General features: G+C 46.2%; 1 protein-coding gene across 1 annotated transcript in view; it reads right to left on the minus strand.

Moving 5' to 3' along the window:
- Positions 1–17,204: 17,204 nt before the first annotated feature.
- Positions 17,205–23,101, minus strand: part of LOC142583505 (uncharacterized) — a 79,131-nt gene continuing 73,234 nt past the window's right edge. The window contains exons 5-6 of the mRNA XM_075693993.1: positions 18,758–18,940; positions 17,205–17,209 (exon numbers count right to left, since the gene is read on the minus strand). Coding sequence (XP_075550108.1) covers positions 17,205–17,209; positions 18,758–18,940 — 188 coding nt within the window. The remainder of the gene's footprint in view (positions 17,210–18,757; positions 18,941–23,101) is intronic.

A 23,101-nucleotide genomic window follows, 5' to 3' on the forward strand; every position in this document is an offset into this window, starting at 1 on the left:
ATGGTTTCAACAAGCTGTGCGCAGGTTGAAAGACCTTTTCTCAATCCGTGCTGACACCTAGTTAGGAAGTGGTGTTCATCAAAAAATTCAGCGATATGATTGTGTATTGTATGTTCCATTATTTTGCAAGATGTCGAAGTTAATGAAATTGCTCGATAGTTCGCAACGTGGATTTTGTTTCCTTTTCATGTATTCGTTTAACTCTGGCAGTTACCCAATCCTGTGGCAGTTCAACCTCGCGTAATGATTTACGAAATAAAACACATAAATATTTAGAGGCCCATTCCGCATATCTATTTTAAAAACTCATTAGGAATGCCATCAGGCCCAGACGATTTTTTCGTATCAAGTTTTAGTAACATGTTTAATATGCCACTCTCTGAGATAACATCTGTCACTTACGCGAGGAGACACTCGATGGGACATAGGCGCTGCGTAGCGTCGATACGTGTACACTTTGCATTGCAAATGCATATTATTGCACCAGGTGACACGCTATGTAGCAGTTCACAGGTAGCTGTACAAGGTAGGTATAAAAGGTTTGAAGAAGAAAAGAAGATTAGGGAATGTATACAAAAATGCTAGAATGAAAAGAAAATGTATTGTATACCTCATTAAATCAAGCTGGCTAGGTGGCTATGTCACCACCCCGTTTTCAAAGCGGATGCCAAGAAATCATCATCATCATTTGTCTTGCGATGCGTGGTGCGCGCCGTGTGGCCTCTATAATGGCGCCCTTTGCGATCCAGTGGCACATTATTACACCACGTGGCACGCCATGTAACATTTACATTGGCAGTGCTACAAGGTAGATAGAGAAGCTTTGAGGAAATAAAAGAAGTTTAAGGAGATGTATAAAAAAATGCTAGAGTGAAAAAAAAGTACCAGTTTCGCCGGAAAGCCGAAGCATCGATTGCGATAGCAAATTAGCAGACAGCCATACAAAGTAAGGATAGTACTTTTGTCGGCCGTATCAACTTGTAAACATTCGCTAGCTAACTAAATTAATAAGCATGCTGTCAGCGCGCACAGCGCACATGACCGCGGACACTCGCTGTCAAAGCGCTGGCATGAGGAAACGTGGCAGCAGCAGCGAGCGAAGTGACCTTAGTGCTGTCTATGGCTTTAACGCAAACTGAGCGCCGAGGACGCACAGCATGCACAAAGCTACGAGCCACCAACGCACCTACACCCTGCCCGCAACGCCGATGGCTCTCAAGACACAGCCGCGCGACGGCGCGCAGCAGCCACATGCGCAGTTGCAGCCGGAACAGAACGCCGCCGCCTCCCCTCCCTCCCCTACCCCCTGTGCCGCGCAACGTTGGGTGCCTCGCGCGCGATGGAATACGGCGCGCTCCCTCCCCGCTGTCATCCCTTTCGCGCGGGCGAGCTTGAGCCGCGGTCGTCGGCTCCCCTCGCACGCCTGCACTCGCACATACAGCGTAGGGCGCGCGGCGACGGGTTATCGCCCTTAGACTTTATACAGAACATCACGGCGACGGCAGAAATGCGCCTGGAGTGTCCATATAATTGCTATCACAATAAAACAAGTATAGCATGCCTGATTAAATCTAGCAGATTAGGAGGCCATTTGTCACCGCCCCGTTTCAAAGGGGATGCCAATAAATGATTATCATCAACAGCATCGTAACGTGCCACATGTTAAGGGAGCTTACGCGTGCGCCGCGTAGTCTGGATACTTATGCTTACTCTTCGGTACACGTTATGGCGCCTCCTCGTAAGGTACAAACTTCAGCTGAAGAAGCGAATCGTAGAGCTACGAGCGCGGCTGCAACCAGGCAGCGTCCCGCTCAGCAGACCGCTGTGCAGAGAGCAGCACAAGCCGCACTTCGCCGTCGACGCCAAGCGGACAGCACAGATCGTTCTCTTGAAAACGACGCCAAGAGACTTCGCCACGAAGACCCTGTAGTGCGTGCTGCCGAACATGGAGCTCCTATGGAGCCGCTCCTCCAGTTTACGCTGTGAGTGTGCCGCGTGCGCCGCGCAGGCCTGTGCTATATATATATATATATATATATATATATATATATATATATATATATATATATATATATATATATATATATATGTTAGCGCAGCTTTTAGGCGCCCGTTCCTGCGGCGAGTGTTGGCGTAATCGAGCGAACGAGCACAGTGAAGGATGAAAGAGCTAAGGCGGAACGCCGCGGGCGATGAAAGACGCGAGAAGAAAAGCGGAAGAGGAGGGTATGGCGAAAGCGTAAAAAGAAAAAACGTAGTGCGGCGACGATAGGTACAAGATGGCGCCAGAGTTGCGCGCGTCGTCTGGGAGGTCTATCTGCGGCGGCTGTTGTGAATCGCACCAACACGTCACCCACGCGCAGCCTCTCGCGATCTCCAAATTAGCGAGACAGTCATGTCCCATTTCGCTTAGTTTGCAGTGTGCCGCACGGGACAGATTGTCCCCGCCAGCCAGAGGGTCGTGAAATGAAAACACGTATAGAGCCGCGCTCAAATTTTACAATCTTGGTGAATTTTTTGTTCTCCGTTATTCTCTGCATTAACAGGTCAGCAATCAAAGAATAATTTCCTTTGCCAAGTGACAAGGAGTAGCCAGTGCCACCATAAAGGCGCCAACCTCTCCTAATATCCATTTCGATAATAAATAATAAATAAATAAAGGGTGCACGCACGGCCAGGTAGGGACACTGATTGGTCACAGTAAACCTGGCAGCCTAATACAGGTGGACGTAAGGCTAAAAATGTTTCATGTACACAAGTGGCTAAAGATCACACCTATATTTCTATCATGCCAGCACCATCTAGTTATTTGAGAATATCGCCGTACCGACGTATTTTACAAAATGAGCAAAGAAGAGCCGCACCACAATACGAACAACGAGCGAACGGTGTCTTGCAACATTCAAGCGCACGAAATACATTCTGCACTTGCAAAGTGCCAGACTGATATTTTGTTGTTTTTATGAAGACATGGTGGCTTTGCGCACATCTTAATCTCGGTTACATAAGCCACCTCGTAGGCAGTGAACACGCTACGAGTGGCGCTGAGCGGCAACTACAGTTCGGAGTTTAAAAACAAAAGGACAAGTAAACGGCAACAACCGAGCAAGTGATTACTGGTTAACTTCCCTGCCTTTTTCTTAAGACTTCTCTCTCTCTCTCTCTCTCTCTCTCTCTCTCTCTCTCTCTCTCTCTCTCTCTCTCTCTCTCTCTCTCTGGTTAAAGGAACAAATTCAGAATCTGAGCCCTTATTGAACGGTTTCAGGCAATGCAATGACTCGAATATATTTCAGTTAGCTCGGCGCTGTGACATCTGCTTCTGTTGGTGCTTTGTGTCGGCTTGCGCAGGTTCCAGTATTTCAACATGTACGTACTAGTACAACAATACCTTTTCAGAATGTGCAAGTTAGCTCGAGCGTCAATACAGGATTAAGCTGTGCTAGGTCTGAGCCCCTCTTCAACAAGAGAGAAACGTGTTGGATTTAAACACAGAAAGGAGCACAGCACAAAGAAAAATAAACGAGACTGAAAGACTAAGATCCGACTGGCAATTGCACTGCTGTAACATAAGAAAAGACGCAATAAAAACAATACAAACTTTCGAAACGCCTTACATACACCCTAAGAACGAAAAAAATGATAAAAGTATATAGAACGAAAAATTTTTTTTGAACAAGAATGTCAACAAAAGAAATCCCGAATAATACCTTGAACATCTCTAACCTGACGAGAGCAAACGAAACAAAATCACTAAAAGCCGTGAAATAATCCCAAACGCAATAAAAAAAGTCGACAAGTACTTCAATCAATCCTGAAACACCGCTGCATCCCGCCGCAAAGTTCGTCCGCATTTCCTTCCCTTTTCCACTACAAATCCATTGCGCTTCCTTCTCGTTGCTGCGATTTTTCTCCCGCGACACGGTCCTATGAATTGTCGCCTCGTGCGTAAATCTTCCAAATCCTACGCCTGCGTGGGATAGTTTTCAAGCCACACGGTGAATTCCACACAGGCTTCCCGCGAAGCAAGCTCGAAAACAAGCACATTCTTGACGAGAAGGGGAAGAAGAAACATAAGCCGCGCACCGCTGCTTGCTTCCGAGTCGAGACCCGAATTCGTTCCAGTTTCGTTGCTCACCGACAAGAAAGAGCGTCCGGTGGGAGCGGGGAGCCGCGGTGCCGGCAACAAACTATGAAACCACGACACGGCGGCGCCTCTCTGCAGGTCGCAGTTCGCCGATGCTTTCGCAACCGCCTCTTTCTCACTCCCGTTCACGTCTCGGGCTCTTTCAGAGCGGCGGCAACATGAAAAGGATCCCAGGAACACGCTCGGAAATAACGTCATCGTGCGAGCCTCGCTGTGTGCTACGCGGCGCGGGCAACGTCGTGTGCTCCGCTGTCCAACATCTCTAGGCGACAAGATTCTATTTATAAACCGGCGCGCTCAGCCTGCCTCGAACGCGCCGAGGGATCAGGGCACCGTTCTCAGGACCTGTGGAGCGCGATATGGCGACGACAATGCGACGGGTGTAACCTGTAACCCTGTTTAGGTCACAATATTAACTTTTCTTTTTTCTTCTTTTTTCTTCTTATTTTTCTTTTTGGAGACGAGGCTTTATTTGGCCACTTCACACTAGTTTGGCGAACGAATCTGGGTATCTATATGACCTTTTAGTCAAAAAGAGCTTTTTCGCCCCTCCCTATATATATATATATATATATATATATATATATATATATAGTGTCGTAGCGAGTCGCAAAAGGTATAGAAGTGTGGGTCTCAGGGAGACAAAAAGCGAGAATTGGTCCAACAGTAGGTAAAACTAACTATACGGGCGTAATTAGCGCCAGTATAGCCGAAAACTAACCACATGGCACCATAGACTGCGCTATGTCTGGGACCGACCCATCTGGTACCTTCGATAAAAATATTAAAAAAAGACAGGCGTATCGACTAAAGTTCACGAGATAAAAGACAACGTCGACGGACACGTGCTTAAAGAAAAAAGCGAATAAAATATGCGGCACGAAGAAAAGAAATAAATAGTATGGAAAATAAAATGTAAGGTTTGACAAAGGAAAAATGAAGTTATTACAAATAATGCAATAATATCATGTAACTATGCAACATCGCATGATCTATAATGTATAAATTTTAGTTAATATAAATGCGTATGCTTATGCTCGTCAACGTTGTCTTCTTTCGCGTCGACTTCAGTTGACACGCCTTTATTTTTTATCAACGGATACCATTATTTATTGCTTTTCGTTTGGTTTCAGCAGTAATTAAAGTTAGCTCCCAATAATTCAGACTCTCACAAGTTCCTAATTTAGGTTAGCTAAATTTTATTTATTTATTTATGGTACCCTCAAGGCCCGAAGGCATTACAGAGGGGAGTGGGAAAACGGGAGGTATAACAATAAAGTACGGAAAATAAACAATACAGTGTGTTAGTAATTACTAATTATACAATACTATGTAATATCTTGCCCAAAATTTGTAAGTACGACACACAATGTAAAAAAAAGTAGCATGTTGATAATTCCTGTTATTACAATGTTAATCAGTGTCGACCTTAGTCGCTTGTAAGTACGGCAAGTAAATGAAATAACATGTTAATAATTCCTAATTATACAATGTTAGCTAAAGCCTTACGAAACAGTTTGTTGTCGACAATAGATACAATTTCACAGGGAAGGTGGTTCCACTGCCGTGATGATCTGGGAAAGAAAGATTGACTGAAAGTGTTAGTGTTGCCTGTTTGAAGTCTGACCTTATGGTGATGATCGATGCGGCTCGATAGGTAATGAGGTTGAGAAATGAAGTTACTGTGAAGGGAGGAATGGTAATAAAATTTGTGAAACAGTGTCAAACGTGCTATTGTTCTACGAGATGCAAGTGATGGAAGAGATAGATTGTCTTTCATTGATGTTACGCTAGCGGTACGGTTATAATTTGAAAATATGAATCGGACTGAGTTATTTTGGACAAGCTCGAGTGAAGAAATGAGGTTTTCATGGTATGGGTCCCACACAGCTGCAGCGTATTCTAATTTAGGACGCACTAATGACTGGTAAAGTAGTAATTTTAAGGATGATGGAGCTTTGGAAAACTTGTGGCGTAAGTAACCGAGCATGCTATTAGCTTTACTTATTATGTACTGAGTGTGAATGTTCCAGGTTAGTTTTGCTGTTATATGAACACCTAAGTATTTGTATGAGTTAACGGGTTCTAGAGGAATATTATCTAGATAGTAAGTAGGAAGAGTACTGGTGTTCCTCTGTACGCCCATAACTTTACATTTATTAATATTAAGTTCCATGAGCCAAGTGTTACACCAATCAATCACATAGTTCAAGTCAGACTGAAGAGCATTAGTGTCGTCGTTAGTAATTATTTCACGATATATCACACAATCGTCGGCAAACAAGTGAATATGAGATGTCAATGAAGAAGGTAGGTCATTAATATAAATCAGGAAAAGTAGGGGCCCTAGTACTGATCCTTGAGGCACACCAGAACGAACCTCAGTCAATGATGAATCATAATTATTCGCAGTAACAAATTGATGACGGTTAGTAAGAAAACACTCAATCCATTTCAGCAGGTTACTGTCAAGGTTTAAAAGACTCAGCTTGAATAGGAGCAGTTTGTGGCAAACCTTGTCGAATGTTTTGCTAAAGTCTAAAAATATACAGTCGGCACAGGAGGCGCGGTCTAAAATACAGTGTAATCTATAAGTGAAAGATATTAGTTGGGTTTCACATGAGAATGTTTTGCGAAAACCATGTTGAGCAGAGGTAAAAAATGTGTTCGAGTCAAGAAAGTTAACGAGATTAGTAAATATAACATGTTCAAGAAGTTTGCAACATGTGCTGGTAAGCGAAATCGGGCGGTAATTCAGGGGTGAGTTTTTGTTACCAGACTTATGCAACGGAACCACCTTCCCTATTTTCCATTGAGCAGGCAGAGTACAAGTGTTTATTGATTGCTGGAAAATATTAGCAAGTATTACAGAACAGTATGTGTTAGTGTTTTTCAAAAACTTACTATTAATGGTATCATAACCGGGAGCTGAGTTTAAAGGCAAATCATCAATCAGCCTAGCAATACCTGCAAAGTCAAGAGCTATGGGTTGCATAATGAGATAGTTGTAGTGCTCTGTGTGTGGTTGATCAATGTGCGATGAAGTGGAAAAATTATTTGCAAATGATTCACAGAGAATGTTTGCGCAAGCTTCATTTGGAATAAATTCACCAGACTCATCTTTCAAGGTGATCGAGCTATCAGAAGACGGGTTAATGACGCGCCAAAACTTTCGGATATCTGTCGTAAGCATGTCAGGTAATGTATTGGATAAGTAATGGTCTTTAGCATTTTTTAGCGCAGTTAAGTATAGATGATTGGCAACGTTATAGGTTTTCCAAGTTCTTTTACTTGCAGATGATTTAGCTAAGCGATAGAGACGTTTTTTTTCTGTTAGATAGGCGCTTTATATAAGAGTTATACCAAGGAGATTGAGGATTAGAAGTGATGATGCGATTAGGAATGAACTTTTCAGTTAATAGGCGTACTTGGTCTACAAATATATCCCAATTTGACTGGACCGTACGGTTCTCAAAATCAACAAAAAATGTTTGAATAAATGACGATAGTTCATTGTTAATGGCTTCAAAGTTGGCTTTCTTGTAATCGCGTATTACTTTCTTAACTTTTATCCTTTTGGGATAGCAGTCTTTTAAACCGAATGTCAGTAAGGTATGGTCGCTGATACCAGGTAGGTATGTTATAGAGGAAGCAATTTCTGGTCGATTAGTTAGGATTAAATCAAGCGTATTAGTGGTTCTGACTGATGATCTGGTAGGCTGAGTCACAAGTTGGGAAAATGAAAATAGGGAACACAGTTCACAGAAATCTTTAGCCTGAACGGAAAAAGGCTTTACGGTGGGTGGATGCGTATTCCATATTAAATTTGGAAAATTAAAATCGCCGAGCAAGAATAACGGTGTTGTAGGAAAACGGGAAAAAATTAGATTAATAGCATCATGTAGCTGTTCAGTGAAAGTGGCAGATGACGAGGGTGAGCGGTAGCAAACGCCGAGGATTATCTTTGTGTGACCGAAAGTTAGGCAAGCCCACGTGGTTTCAAGTTCAGTGTTAATATTTATATGAACTGATGGAATATCTTTAGAAATTGCGAGAAGGACGCCTCCTCCTCGACGTATGGAATTTAATTTAATTTAATTACTCCTTTTAATTGAAGCTTAAGTTTCACTGGTTAAATCTCTGAGGTATAAAGCGGCCACCTTGATTAAAACTTAGCTTTCTGTAACTGCATGTAGACTTAAGGCCCCATCTGTTACAGCCTAAGCGGCGCTTTCTGAACACACGTCATGGCTGAACGTAGACCATGCATGGCTGAACATAGGCAGTCACGAACAACTTACGTGTAAGTGTCCGGCTATCAAATGCACAGGATTTGATATAACACAAAATATATTTTCCTCCCTTATAGATTCATACTAGCGACAGACACCAGACACAGAGCTGTAATCAACAACACACTCCTTCATCAGCAAGGTTTCACTAAACAGTGAGCACTGTTGATTCGTGTTACCGTCGGGTGGATGAAAATTTTATCTTTTCATCATCTTTACGCGTGTCAGATCACAAAGAAGCGAGTGCGGCAAAGTAAGCCTAACTGTCGTTAAAAGCGATGATTTACCCATGAGTGCAACGAGGATGCTGGGAATGAAGACTAGCTGCGAAAGAAAAACGTTCCTAGACCACTAGTTAGATAATAATCAACATTTTCAATAGTAAAACCAATTAGTGCATCACGCGAAGGTCTAGGAAAACGTCATATACAGCGTTATAATGGATCACTGCAGTGCGACAAGGGCAGTATAAATCTACGATAAGGACGTCGTGTTGGGGAGCACTGAACTGTTCGAAACGTGATGAGCCACCGGTTTCCCATCGCCGACTCGTTTACCGATCGCGTCTTGCGTCTCAGCTCCCCCCCCCCTCCATCGACCCCCCCTCCACCCATCCCTCCCTTCCACCGGACAGCGCCCATCTACGCGCTGTTGCTTTGGAAGTTCCAAAGCGGGCATGGCATAATTATCCAACTGCGCTGCCTAATTTCAGTTCAATGTACTCGTCGACTGCTCATTAAGAGGTGCGAGCGGGCACACGTGCCAGGTTAAGCATTGCGCTTCGCTAAACATCCCGCTGACTTGTTAATTGAAGATGCAGCTGACAGCGAATCCGTGTGACGCAAATAGTTTCTACCAAAATGCTCCGTTCGAAGGATGACGCTCAAGCCTGGTCTTAACGAAGACATAATAGGGTGTTTGCTTCGGTTAAACGGGGACGGGCGTGTACAACTTCTTGACTTCCAATTTAGCGATGATGTTTGCTACACGCATGGTAGTTCTCTTAGAAAATGAACGTCATAGTGCAAACGCGTGAATGTCTAATTGTCATTACTAAAGCATCGATGTTGAAGCGCATGCATTTATTAGGGGCAAGAAAGCATAAAGCGCCTCTCATACATCGTCATCTTGCTTGAAGCCATACATACTCCCCCCTCTTAATAATAATAATAATATAATAGAATTTATTGACAGGAAAGACAGAGAGGTCGAGCTGAGCTAGAGTGCTCTAGTCTGCTACTCTGGACTGGGGAAGAGGGAAGGGGAGGGAAAGTACTGGGATGGATGATGATGATAAGTGGTGAGTGCTTATGTATATCAGACATCTGATATACTTTGCTATGCCTGATATGTCTGATATGCCTTCCTAGAGCCGCTCGTCGAGCTTGGTGTCCTGCAGAAACTTCAACAACACTTTAGTTGCATGCATTGAAGTTGCAGTGTCAGGCCGAGGATAGCTTCCTCCGACAGTGGTTGCCTGCCAACGCTGGCTAGGAAATTTACTAACGCCCTTTGCTCCAGCATATATGCTGGGCAATCGCACAGTATGTGTTCCAGTGTTTCAGGCATCTGGCAGTGTTCACAATCGGGGCTGTTCGATTGGCCTATGAGGGGCGCGTAGCGACGGGTAAAAACAACGCCCAGCCGAATCCTGTGTAGCAATGACGTTTCACTCCGCGTAACCGTCGGGGGCAAACAGAATTTACCGTTTGGGTCGATCATATAAAAGCGTCTGTGAATGTTGTCATCGTGGGCTCTGTATGCCTTTGCGAGGTCCTTCATGAGTGCCTTGATCATGCTTGGGAAAGTGATCATGCGCATCAATACTTCGCCCAAATCATGCAGCGTTATAAATGAGTAAAAATGGTGCGTTCTTATGTGGACGCTTATATGTGAATGTTTACACGAACCAGTTCAGTGACATAGCGTCAAAAGGCTATTTTAATGACATTTTAAAAATATACTCGTGGGGTCAGAGAGATGTGTGGGGGCTGTTAGGCAGGGCCATCTGAGGGCCTGCTGTCACTCCTTCTTGCTGTTATGCTTGGTGGCCCTTCTGGACAGAGGGTGCTCCACCGGCGAGCGTGCAGCTATGAGCTATGCAGCTATGCTCATGTGCAGCTCATATGCTGTGCTCATATGCACATATGAGCTATGCAGCAATACAGCTATGCCATCCTCGCTTCATTGTTTTCTCGACGAAACCAGAGTCACCTCAGGCTAATTGCCAAGCGATTGCGTGTCGCCTCTTCGTCCGTTCGACGACCCAGAGCTGAGGAACAAGACAAGTTCTTGGACTCCAAACTGCAATGGGTCAACGGCCATGTGCGTCTCTAAACTGAAACGCGCGTCTTTGTGTGCTTCACTCGAAGCACCAGCGCCCGCCTGTACCCCGACGGGGCCCGACAGTGCTCGCACAGGCAGACAAAGAACGTTCCTTCATTCGCATTCTTTGGAAATGTGGGCGACAGTCAAGCCTACGAAAAGCCAACGCTGAAAATTTCCGTGAAACAGCATCGACCCCGTTTTCGCTTAAAATTGCCTCTTCATTGCGTCGAGAGCGGGTGGAAGGTTCGACACGGGAGGCGGAGTCCGACGAGGTGGTCTGACTCAATGAATGTTATTTTCGGACTGTGCTGCAATACTAATTGACCTAGAAGAGGACACTGAATTTCCTCGTCGAACGAAAGAGGGACGAGAACTGGATAAAAATCCTCAGCGAGGTGTGAAAAAAAACTCAGTGCCCCCCCACTCTGTGAAGAAGAATGACCAGCGAAGCTGTGAATGTGGGCCCCATAATGGCGAACTGCACCTCTGTCGCCGGTCGGCCCGGTATTGCACTATCTGCGCGATCGGCCCACGTATGAGCGGAGCTTAAAGCCTGCTCCACCTCCGCCGTGAATCGACCAGGCATTGTACTATTTTCGGGATCGACCCTCGTACGGGGAGTGCTTCACGCCTGCTTCAGCTCCGCCACGAGTCGGCCCGGCATTGCACTATGTTCGGGATCGGCCCACGTATGAAAAATTGTTGGTCTATGCCCACGGAGACGAGATCTGCAGAAACCTAGCCACCCCCCCCCCCGTAACTTGCTTCATTGTAAAAAAAAAAAAAGCGACTCCCGAGACTTCTCAGACGAGCGTGCGTTTAGCTGTCGACTCCTGTTTGTTTTCACATTTATTTTTATTCTTGGCCTAATAACGGCAAGAATACGAAATAGACCAAGTTAATTGTTCATTCTCCAAGCGTCAGCACCCTTCAGCACGCAACATCGTATCTGGCCGAAGAGCATTGGAGGTTTCGGGACACCGACCTGGCAGAGGGAGCTACAGGGCGTCCCGGAGCAAACTTCGAACCTCGGAAATCCAACAGTGGAGAATCCGGAGCTTGTGCGCGAAGTCGAAAGCAAAAGTCTAGAAACCGCGGCATCAGGGAAAAAAAATTAAATTTCTTCTAGCACAGCCGTGCAACGTGGAATTGTATCAAGGCATTATATTTGCCGAAAGAGCGCACGTAGGCTGTACCACTTGGTTGGAGCTTGCTTGCGTAGGCTGCGAAGGAAAACATTTTCGTGGCATCTAGTTTATGCCCATACCTGTAGACGTCGTTTTTTATGGCTTAGAAATCTCCCTGTACTTTCTTGTTCCTTGTATTCCAGGAATACACGCGTCTATATATATCATCATTTGGCCCATATAGTTATGACAATGTACGGAGCCAAGTTGCTTTTCATTTAAATTTAATAATTTGCTCTTGCACTGTTTCTACAATCGTGCGCGATAACTGATTCACGAAGTAGTTAGCGATCATAGGTTAATCGTCCGCTACGAGCACGCGCTGTATCGACAGCAACGAGTAAAGAAATACCAGCGGGACATTTATAACCAATGAAATGGTCAGCTGTCGCCTACGTCCATCTGCAATTCTTTCGTACAAGGTCTTTGTATCTCGCGCTACCGCAATTATTTTTATGTTACCTTTTGTTTTCGCTCCTTCTTTCTTACAAGTTAGTCATTCCTAAAAGCTTGGCCTATATTTTCCAGGCAGAAATTTCTTGATAAACACCAGCAACTTCTATTTGCGCTTCCAGAATACGAAAAGACCCACCCCCGGCTTGTTAAACAGGCTTGGGAATAAGTTTCGCGCACAATGGGAACCTTCCACTGTGCGCGAAATTGTGCTCTCTCTCTCTCCTCTCCTCTCTCTCTCTCTCTTACTCTGTCCATCTCCATAGCACTTCCCCGAGTGCAGGGTAGCAAACCGGACGTGCGTCTGGTTGACCTCCTTGCCTTTCCTGTCTTCTATTTCTCTCCCTCTCTCTCTCTCCTCTCTCTCTCTCTCTCTCTCTCTGGTGATATTTGATACCTCTCTCCAAGAGTGATTACCCCTGCTCAAGCAACACCCCAGCCTTATAAAAAACTTAATAATTGGTGCCTTGCACAATCACAGTCTTTCTAAACTCCAAGCCACCGCAAACCGCACACGGGCCGGGTGGGACATTGAAAAAACAAATAAAACAAAAAGAATACACGTCTTAGCACTAAGCGTATAAAAAAACTGTAGAAGAACCACGCATATCAAATGTCGAATGTACAAGAGGGAGAACTCACCTGTCGTAAAAGCCACACTGTACACACACCCGTTGTCAACGCCTGCATCATATCTTCCTTTTTTTCAGTGACAGAAGCAATAAAGCGGCAAGCGAGTGCGCGTGACGTGGAACATAGCAATAACAAACGTTCAAGGCAATTCCTATTCAACTAAGCTTCGTTCATTGCCCTTAAGCAAACAGACAGGCAGAGCGATGGGCGAGTCCAGAGCTTATTTCTGAGCCTGTATTGCGCAACAACATCGCCGAAGCTTCTGGTCCTGTGGTGACGTAAAGCTGTTAGAGCCACTCGCTGAATTTTAAGTGTTCCCGAGAAAGCAGACAAAGCCTGCAAAGCTTCTGTTGAGCGCAGTCAACGACCCGTCTTCAGTGGACGAAAAACTACAGTTCTGAGACAGGCGCAGTGGACAGCTTAGTTTATTCTTTTTTCTTTTTCTTCTGTGGCCTATACGATGAGTGAGTTCATGACACTGGGTGAGCAGACCTAACTTGTTAGCGCTAAAAGAACATTTACCTCGGTCCTAATGACGACCGTTTAGGCCACCTTCTGCGTTCGCCTTGAATTTTCCTCGTCGCAATCGCCAAATTATCGCCTACTAGTGACACTATTTATATAAAGTTCACTTGTCCAGCATTGCATGGCATCTGACCTGTGGTGTTGATGAGGACTTCGGATGCTTAAACTGTGTTTGCAGATGCTTTACAGCCTCAAGAGCTGCGTTGAGGAGCGCATGCAAAAGTTCGTGTACCCTAGTAGGACAAGCAAGGATCGACCATCGTGTATTTTCCTTAACGTTATCTTCATCTTCCTGCCTGCCTAAGCAGGTCTAAGAACTTACCGAAACCACGACAAAACTTCAAAGCGCACTGCAGTTCGCACTACAGCAATAGCGTGTGTGTTCAGAAAAGTAAATCGCGAATATATGTCAAACTATTCTGAAAGAAGGTGCAGTTTCTGCATATATACGTGGACGTCTCATATACGCTTGTCTTGCCTATCCTAAGTTTCTCATATGTCGTGTGCTAGCCCTACCCTAAGCTTCGCCGTTAGTTCCCGCTTCGGTTGCGTGCGAAGCAAACAGCCTCCTTCAGAACATTTCTGCCTTTGTACTGTTTGCGCGCCGACTATGTCGCTGTCGCGAGGCAATAAAGTTTGGTTCACAGTTGGCTCACTCCATCCAAATATTCGCCTCGTCCTTAGCACCGTTCCTTTTCTTTTTCCTTTATTGGGATTCATCCGGTCACACTTAAGCAAACTTGCGCGAACCAATCACACATACTGGTAGACACTTCACGGCGCGTGCGTCCGTGCCCCAGCACAAAGTCCCTCGGGACAGAGTTTGGCAGTGCTCGGATCTTGCCGACAGTCCGCACACGTCGGTAGCAGCAAGGCAACTTCCGCGACGCTGGGTGTCGGTTTGTCAAACGCTTTGCCGCGGAGACGGCAGAGTTTTGGGGTAAGCATTGCGCACATCACAAAGACGACGTGTGAGGTACATACTGTAGTCGACCAGACATTCTGTACTCAATGGGTTTCATATAGCTAATCACTTTTCAGCATTGTGTATTTTTATTTTCATTTATTTATTAGTATGGCGTCAAGGTCCAGAGGGCATTACAGTAGTCAATGTCATCGCAGGGCCAGGCCAAATGTGACAATTCGCTGCCCCCTGAGTAAATCCGAAGACGAGCGTGTTTTACAGCGAATCTGTACATGCACGTTGTTAGCATTCCGTGCATTTTTTGTGTGCGTCAGCAAAAACTATCATCACCCATGACTCATGCCCCCGTAAGCTCTCATACCTCCGTAAGCAATAAAAAAATGCAAAGACTCCAAGGCCCGTAAGGCAGAAGCTGCAAGCACTCAGCGAAGTAAAGCGAACAGTGCTTACATTATTTCAAATCACGCATACAACATACAGAACAGCATGTCTTTTTTTTCTTTCTTTCATGGTATTTATTATAGTTGCAGTCAACCATTCAACCAGACGTTCACCAGTTCTGCATAGTCAGAGAATGGAGGGCACAATGAAAGTCACACACAGAAAAGGTAGCGTTCATACTGTGAGTAGAAACGTTCGTGTCACTTTAGAAGGGTGGCAAGGATAAGCACCTCAACAAAATAGGGTACCAGTCCGGTTGTACACTGAGTCCATCATAAACCTGCTTTAGGTGTAGTATCATTTGGATAAAATTTGCCCTTGTAGGTACAACCGTTTCGGCGTTGCGGTCCATCATTCGCGTTTTCCACAAACTGTGCATTCCCATTACAAAAAACATATCGAAAGGCGCACTATTATCACAGGTTGGTAGCAGGTATCGCACAGTATGAGCGTTAATCTCAAAGTCTTTCTTTAAAGTCCGTTGGAGGACATCCCAAAATAGGATGGCGTCGGTGCAGCTAATAAAACAATGTTCAATTGTCTCTGGTACATCACAAAGGCGACAGTTAACAGAAGAGACAAAGATACCCTTTTTTTGTAGCCATGTTTTAACCGGTATGGTTTCACTATGAACTTTATAAAAGAATGTTTTGCAGCAAGGGGATAAATACATTTTGCGAACTCGCTTTAGCACATCGTGGCCTGGCAATTTAATGTATATTGATCGGTAAAGTGGAGGCGGAAATAGCATGGATAGTAAGTCTTTGTACAACGTTTTGCGCGACACAGAATACAAGTATTCAGTGGAAAACCGAACTGTCAGGAAACGAACCGCCAAGTAAACTTCTTGCATGAACCCCCTCAAGCATAAGCGCGAAGAAAAACTTGAAGAAACAACTAAATCAGGTAACACATTAACAAGTGTGACTTGCATGTATGAACGAATTACAGGATGGGAAGTATCGCGAAAATAGAAGAAACGAGACACTGTTTGCCGCACATAAAGATGTACTAAGCCCAGCCCACCTTCACTAACAGGCCTAAAGATATTATCGCGCCTCATGGGCTCAAAAGTTGAAGACCATACGAAGGTTGCAAAGATACGGTGAAAGCGTTGGATGTATAGCCTAGCACAATGGATAACTTGCAATACATAGAAAATTTTTGTTGCCAAGAACTTATTGCAGGCTTCGGCTTTCCCGAAAATAGAAAGTCGTTGTGGAACGAATGTCTGGGCGTAACTTTGCAGTACCGAAACCCGTTCTTTCCAATAGTGTGCGCTTAATTTATAAGCGTCTAGCGGCACGCCAAGATACTTTGGCGGGACATCAGTCCACTTAACGCCTGCAAACTGTTCTGGTGTATAGCACCATGAGCCAAACCATAAGCCTAAACTTTTTGAGGAGTTCATTCGCGCTCCTGATACGCTGCCAAATTCTTCTATTTTCGATACTACTTTTTCAACACTGGACTTATCCGTGCAGAAGAACGCTAGATCGTCTGCATAAGCTAAGACTTTAACTTCATTACCCAGTATATTGAAGCCATGGATGTTACTCGACTGAATTACGCTTAAGCATAGCGGTTCCAGGTAAAGGGCGAATAGTAGTGGGGACATCGGGCAGCCTTGTTTTACTGATGAGCAAATAGAAATGGGTTCGGAGAGTTGGCCATTAATAACTAAACGAGTAGTACAACAGGTGTAGCAAAGCCTAACGCCTTTAAGCACAATGGAGCCAACATTGACATGCTCCAGAAGAGAAAATAAATAGGAGTGACTGACACGATCAAAAGCTTTAGCAAGGTCTACCTGGAGCATTGCAAGCTGCTCAGTGGAACCATAACAGTATTGAAGAAGGGTACGGGCGATATGTATGTTGGTTAGAATTGATCGGCCCCTGATTCCACATGTCTGATGGGAGCCAATTAGAATTGACATCGCAAATTGCAATCTATTAGATAGAACTTTCGCAAAAATTTTGTAATCCACGTTTGACAATGTGATTGGTCGATAGCCTTCAACGGAACGCAGGTTCTCTTTATCTGAACTTTTGGGAATTAAAACTGTGTGGGTTTTGCAAAAAGACTGCGGAAGGGCGTCAATCTCTAAACTTGAAATAAAAATATCCAATAATATGGGGCTGATAATTGATTTGAAAGCTTTGTAAAATTCACATGAAAGTCCATCGGGGCCGGGTGTTTTCGACAAAGGCAGCTGATCAATAGCTAGCTCAATTTCTTGAATCGTAAGGCTACCACTGATGACTGCACAGTCATCATCCTGTAATGGTTTAACAAGAGATACAAGACTCTCTAAAACTTTTGCATCGTGATCGTCTGGAGGGGCACTAAACAACATAGTGTAGAAAGTTTCGAACTGAGAAATTATGTCATTAGTATTTGTTACAAGACTACCTTCGGAGTATATTTCCGGAATTACTTTGGAAATACCGTGACGTCGCTCGTCAAGTAAAGCTTGACGTGTTGGTTGCTCAGATTGCAGAGCACGCCTGTTTCGAGATCGAATTCGCGCACCTCTGTAACGTAGCGCGTCATACTTTTGTAACTCACATTTAATGTTTTCTATGTCAACAATGTAAGTGCCTGGCATTTCGCATTCAATCTCATAAAGGCTACATAGGCTCTTAAGAAGTGTTTTTTCTTCATTCTTTCTATAGAATGATTTCACCGATCCAATTTCTATAGCCACTGCACGAACCTCTTGTTTAAAGAGTTCCCAACCAGCAAATAATGGCAAGTCACTAGAAAGAGAATTGGCTAGAGCCATGCGCACGCGATTAATAAATTCCTGATCATTTAGGAGCTCAGAGTTAAGCTTCCAGAGTGCCCACTGAGGTCGGAAATTAGTTATAAATTTTTCACCAATGTTTGCGATAACCATACAATGATCAGAGAATGAAACGGGAATAGTAATGCAGGATAGTCCTCGAGAGAGGAGCGATGAAGAAACATAAATCCGATCAAGGCGGGCGTAGGAATGACCTTGAATTCTTGTATAAGAGCGAGCTCCCTGTCCCGACACTCCTATATCAACGAGCCCTGCATTTTCTATTATGTTAGACAAAACTTCACCACTCCTGTCCCGCTGAGTGTTAATGCCGCTTCGATCGTTGGGATCACATACACAATTGAAATCTCCCATTAAAACAATGCAGCGATCACAGTCCAATAGACTAGACACAGTATCAAATAAAAGAGTTCGTTTTGCAGCGTCATTAAATGCATAGACGTTGACTATGCGCCATGGCACACCCTGCAACACAAAATCACAACATATATATCGACCTTCAGTGTCGACATGATAACTAAAAGCTGAATAAAGTAGGCTCTTTTTCAGAAACAGGAAACAGCCCGTGGATAAACCAAGAGCGTGTGAAACGCAAACATTATACTCAGACAGAAAAGGTCGCAAAGCCTTTTCTGTCTCGTCATCACGCTCAATCTTCGTCTGCTGCACGGCGACGAAGTCGAGGCGCTTCCTAGACAGAAGCCGGCGAAGCTGCGCCTGTTTCTGCAAAGACCGAAGGCCTCGTACGTTCAAGGTTGCGAATAGAAGTTGCTGGGACAGGGCCATGGTGACTACCAACTATTTCGACCTAATGATCTATGTGATCGGTCCTAGAGGGCAACGGTGAGGCTCCCTCCGAAACCCCACCTGGCCTTCTGGACCGTGATCGACGGCACTTTCCTGAGAGTTTCGATGTTTTGCGGCGACGTGCTTTTCTTGTGGTACTGGTCGTCCCGCTGTCTGTGCTTGATTCCGATCTGTTAGTCGCACGGCGCTTCGGAACTGAAGTATCCGCGTTACTTCGTCTGTCCTCTGCCGGCTCAGCGCACGTGTCGAGACGCTTGGGTGCATCAGGTGAGTCGTCTCCGGCTCCCTCATTCGCTTGCTGGGCAGCAGCTGGCTCCGTGGTAGCGGGTGCTCCTTTGGGTTGTTGCTTCAGGTGGTCATCTTTCTCTTCGCTACTTTCGTTTTTCACGGGCAGTTCTGCGATGCCATTGTGACTGTCTTTAACAGGCAGAGGGGCCTTACTGGCACAGCGGGTCTCCGCGGAAGAGGGAACGTCTCCCGTCGCGTCAAGAACCTCCGTAATGTCCATTATGTGTTCTTGCAAGCTTTCATCCGGAGGCTTTGTTCTGTGTCGTAACTTATTGGCGTATGTTACGACACATTCTTCAGATGTGTGACCAAAGCGTCGGCAGGTTTCACAACGCGGGTTCTGCAGTTTCGACGAATGTGCCCCACCCTGTTACAGCGCAGACAAAGTGGGGGCCGGCCTGGAATTAATACGAGACTCTGCACTCCAAAAACAGGTAGTAGATGTGGAACGTCCCCCACGCTCACTCCATCGGCAAGAGTCAACACCACGTCCCGATTTAGCGTACAGCATGTCGAAAACCTTCATCATGAATGGCTCATACCCCCTAAGCTATGGGTACCCCCGAGCGGCGCGTTTCTTTTGTCTTCTGCAATTGCTATGAAAAGGCCACGTATAGTTAAACAAAAAAAAATCTTGAGCTATTGCCACTCTGTTACAACTTGCCGGTGTGCGACCAGCACCCAAATTAACTAAAATTGAATAATTACCTTTTTGTTGACTGCAGTAAGTGGGTATGTTATTATTGAAAAGTTAGAGGCCGTCGTGTTCCGATATAGTATTTGGTTGGTAACTACTTTATTTGTAGTCCTGCAGAGCTTTCGCCGACGGGGCCTTAGGTCACCCACTTGGGGACGTCGAGGTGTTGCCTTGCCGCCGACTCGCGGGCCTGCTGGACGGCCGAGAGTTGGTCGCCGAGGCTGGGGCTGCGCAAGGCAGCGGCCCACCGCGGCGGAAGGGTTGCGGAGTTAACACCGAGCGGGTTTTTGTTACAGTCCCAGAGCATGTGAGTTAAAGTGGCTATATCGGTGCTGCAGACCTTGCATATATTTGTCGGGTATGTGCCGGGGTAGAGCCTGTGGTATTGTGCCGGGTTAGGATACGTGAGAATTTGCAGTTGTCTGAGGGCCACCGCCTGCGCCCTGTCCAGCTTGTCGCTGGGTGGAGGGAAGGTTCGGTGAGCCAGGCAGAGGGCGCCGGTAATTTTGTTGCAGCTGTTCAAGCAGTCTTTGGTGCTGTCCCACGGACGACGGTCGCCAGCGCGGTTCGCGAGCTCGCGCGTCTTGGCGTGAGCCGTCTCGTTTCGGTTGTGATATGCCTTCGCTACTTCTCCCATGTGCGCCGGGAACCACTGGATTCGGGTTTGAAAATCTACCTCCCGTTGGACTTGTCGATTGCTCAGGACTCGGGCCGCTCTCCGTGAGATCCACCCTTCGGCGAAATTTCTGAGCACTTTCTGACCACTCGCAAAGTACCGTGGTGCACGTCGGATCCGTGAGGGCGAGTGCCACCGCCGCTTCCTCCGCTTCTTCTGCGCGCTCGCACGCTACACTTGCCGTTATGCGCGTTTTGCCACTAGAGTCGACAACCGCAACCGCGAATCGTGAGCGTTCTGCGTATTCCGCGACGTCAACCAATCATGTCCCCGTTTCGTCTCCCTAGATGTGTAGGAGAGCTCTGGTCCTGGCCATTCTTCTATCCCGGTTGTGTACCGGGTGGATGTTCCGTGGAATCGGGTCGACTCTTAGTGTTTGTCTGATCGCGTCGGGAATGGCGACTTTCCGGCCTTGTTGTGCGTGGTAACAGATGCCGAGACTTTCCATGATCTGGCGTCCCGCTCTCGTGCCCGTTAATCTTTCCAGTTATGAAGTGCGCTGCGCCTCGGCGATTTCGCTAAGCGTGTTGTGAAGCCTGAGCTGGAGTAAGCGGTGCGTGCTGGTGGACTCGGGTAGACCAAGTGCTATCTTGTATACACCCTGCGGATGAGGACGTTAATCTTGGCTTCTTCACCCTTGTACCAGTTGTGGAATGCCGCGATGTACGCAATATGGCACAAGAAGAAAGAGTGTATTAGTCGTGTGAGACTCGCCTCCCTCATTCCGTTTCTTCTGCTAGTGACCCTTTTGAGGATTCTCATGGCGTTAGCCGTCTTGTGCTTTAATTTAATAATCGTTTCGCCGTTGACGCTGTTGTCCTCGATTATCATGCCGAGGACCCTAATTATCTGCACTATCGGGGTGGTTGCTGCGTTTCTCGTGCGTAGTCGGATCTCTTCGTATTCTCGCCTGGTCGTCGCCGCATTGCGACCACACCCGGGTGGTATACCCCTCTGCGCGGGGCGGTAGAGTAGTTCCGACTTTTTCAGCGAGCATCGTAACTCCGTATCGACAAGGTATTCCTCTATTGTCTCGATTGCTAGTTGCAGTGCCATTTCGATGTGACCGTCGCTGCCTTTGTGCACTCAGAGGGTTATGTCGTCGGCGTATATGGTGGGCCGGACGTCTTTGAGTTTTTGTAGCTTTTCTGCTAGCCCGATAATGACCAGGTCGAAGAGCGTGGGCGAGATGACGGATCCCGGCCTGCGGGGTGCCGGTGCTTCCCAGCGTTTGCTCTTCTAGCTGGAGGTCCCCTGCCACTAAAACAGCTCGCCTGTCTGTCAAGAAATCTTTTACGTAGTTGTACGTGCGTACACCTAGGTTTTGCGGCGATATCTGCTGTAAGATCGCTTAGTGCGCGATTCTATCGAACGTGCTTTCGAAGTTGAAGCCGAGAATTGCTCTGGTGCCTCTCGCCTTGCCATCGAGCACCTGGTGTTTCAGTTGTATCATGGCGTCTTGCGTGGACCGGTGTGGGCGGAATCCTATGATGGATGGTGGGTATGCCCCTTTCTGCTCTAAGTGGGCGTGCCAGCGGTTAAGCAGTGCGTGCTCCATGGCCTCGCCGACGCACGACGTTAGCGATATGGGGCGAAGGTTGTCAAGGCTAGGCGCTTTTCCGGGTTTCTGGATTAGTATCATTCTCGCAGTTTTCAACTGTTGCGCGAGGCTGCTGCGCTGCCAACAGTCATTGATGAATGCCGTTAACTGCTCCATGTATCGGTCGTCGAGATTCTTCAGGGCGCGATTCGACACCCCGTCGGGGCCCGGAAAGATATCTGACTGCAAATTTTATTTGTCGTTCGCGTGATTACGCATGCAAGAGAGTTAGGATCGGCGCGAAGTTCCTTTCTGATGTGACGGGGCTGTTGCGTGCGGCGTTTAGTCTGACAACGGGGCGGAGGAAAAGGCATTCACAGTTCAGCCAGCACTCGGTGCGAGCCGCAATGTGCACACAGTGCACGCACCAACCACCAGCTGTACCAAAAGAGCTCGAAATGACCGCCTGCCGGTCAGAGTTCGCCACTTGTAAGCAGCCGTTCTTTCATATGGTCACTTCTACAGAGTGTTCGAGGTCTACATACCTACCGATAGCAGGCGTAGAAGCGTTGAGAGAAATGGAGCGACGGCCAGTTCGCCTCCGGGTTCTTGAATCCACGGTCCACTGAATATGTCGACTGTTACGGTGCCTCGAAAATAAATGAATTTAGCGAATCATTATTCAGATTATTTCGCTATGCTTGCACGACTATACCGCTGCACAAAGTTTGTCGGAAAATGTTCCCAGCCTTGCCTCGCTTCAGTAGAAAATGGCAACCTTAAATTTACTTGCGCTATCACGTGGTAACATTGATGCCAAATGGCAAGAGTGCCAAGCCACAAGCCGAGTAAGTGTGATGATTGGAACGTTTCGCACGTGGCACGTGCAGTGCTGGTCAGTATGCCAGGACGTGACCGGTCAGTATGCAATTCTAAGCGTGGCCAACTGCCGGTTGTTTATGGCTGCTTTGTAGATAAATGGGATGCATTTGCTTTTAGGCCACTTGTGTGCTGATGATGTCACACGTATTGTGGGCGAAACGTCTGTCTTGTTTTGATCTTTTGTTGAGCAAAGCCGGTGCGAAGAAGTTTACAAATATATAGAAACCACACAAAGCTTATGCGTAATTTGATTGGTACAAATGTCTGTCCAATTGCTGTACTGCTTACAAGCGTGATACGTGAGCAGCACAAGTAGCGATAGACAGACGGGTAAAGAATTTATGCTGCACCAAAAGGCTCCAGGAATATTATATGAGAGAAAGGGCGAGTTGGCACAGTGCTTTGTATTTCAATTGGCGAGATTTTTGGGGCATTGGGTACGAATGCTCCATCTGAATCCCAGAAATACATTCA

The sequence above is a fragment of the Dermacentor variabilis genome, chromosome 5, assembly GCF_050947875.1.
Source record: "Dermacentor variabilis isolate Ectoservices chromosome 5, ASM5094787v1, whole genome shotgun sequence".
Classification (NCBI taxonomy): domain Eukaryota; kingdom Metazoa; phylum Arthropoda; class Arachnida; order Ixodida; family Ixodidae; genus Dermacentor; species Dermacentor variabilis.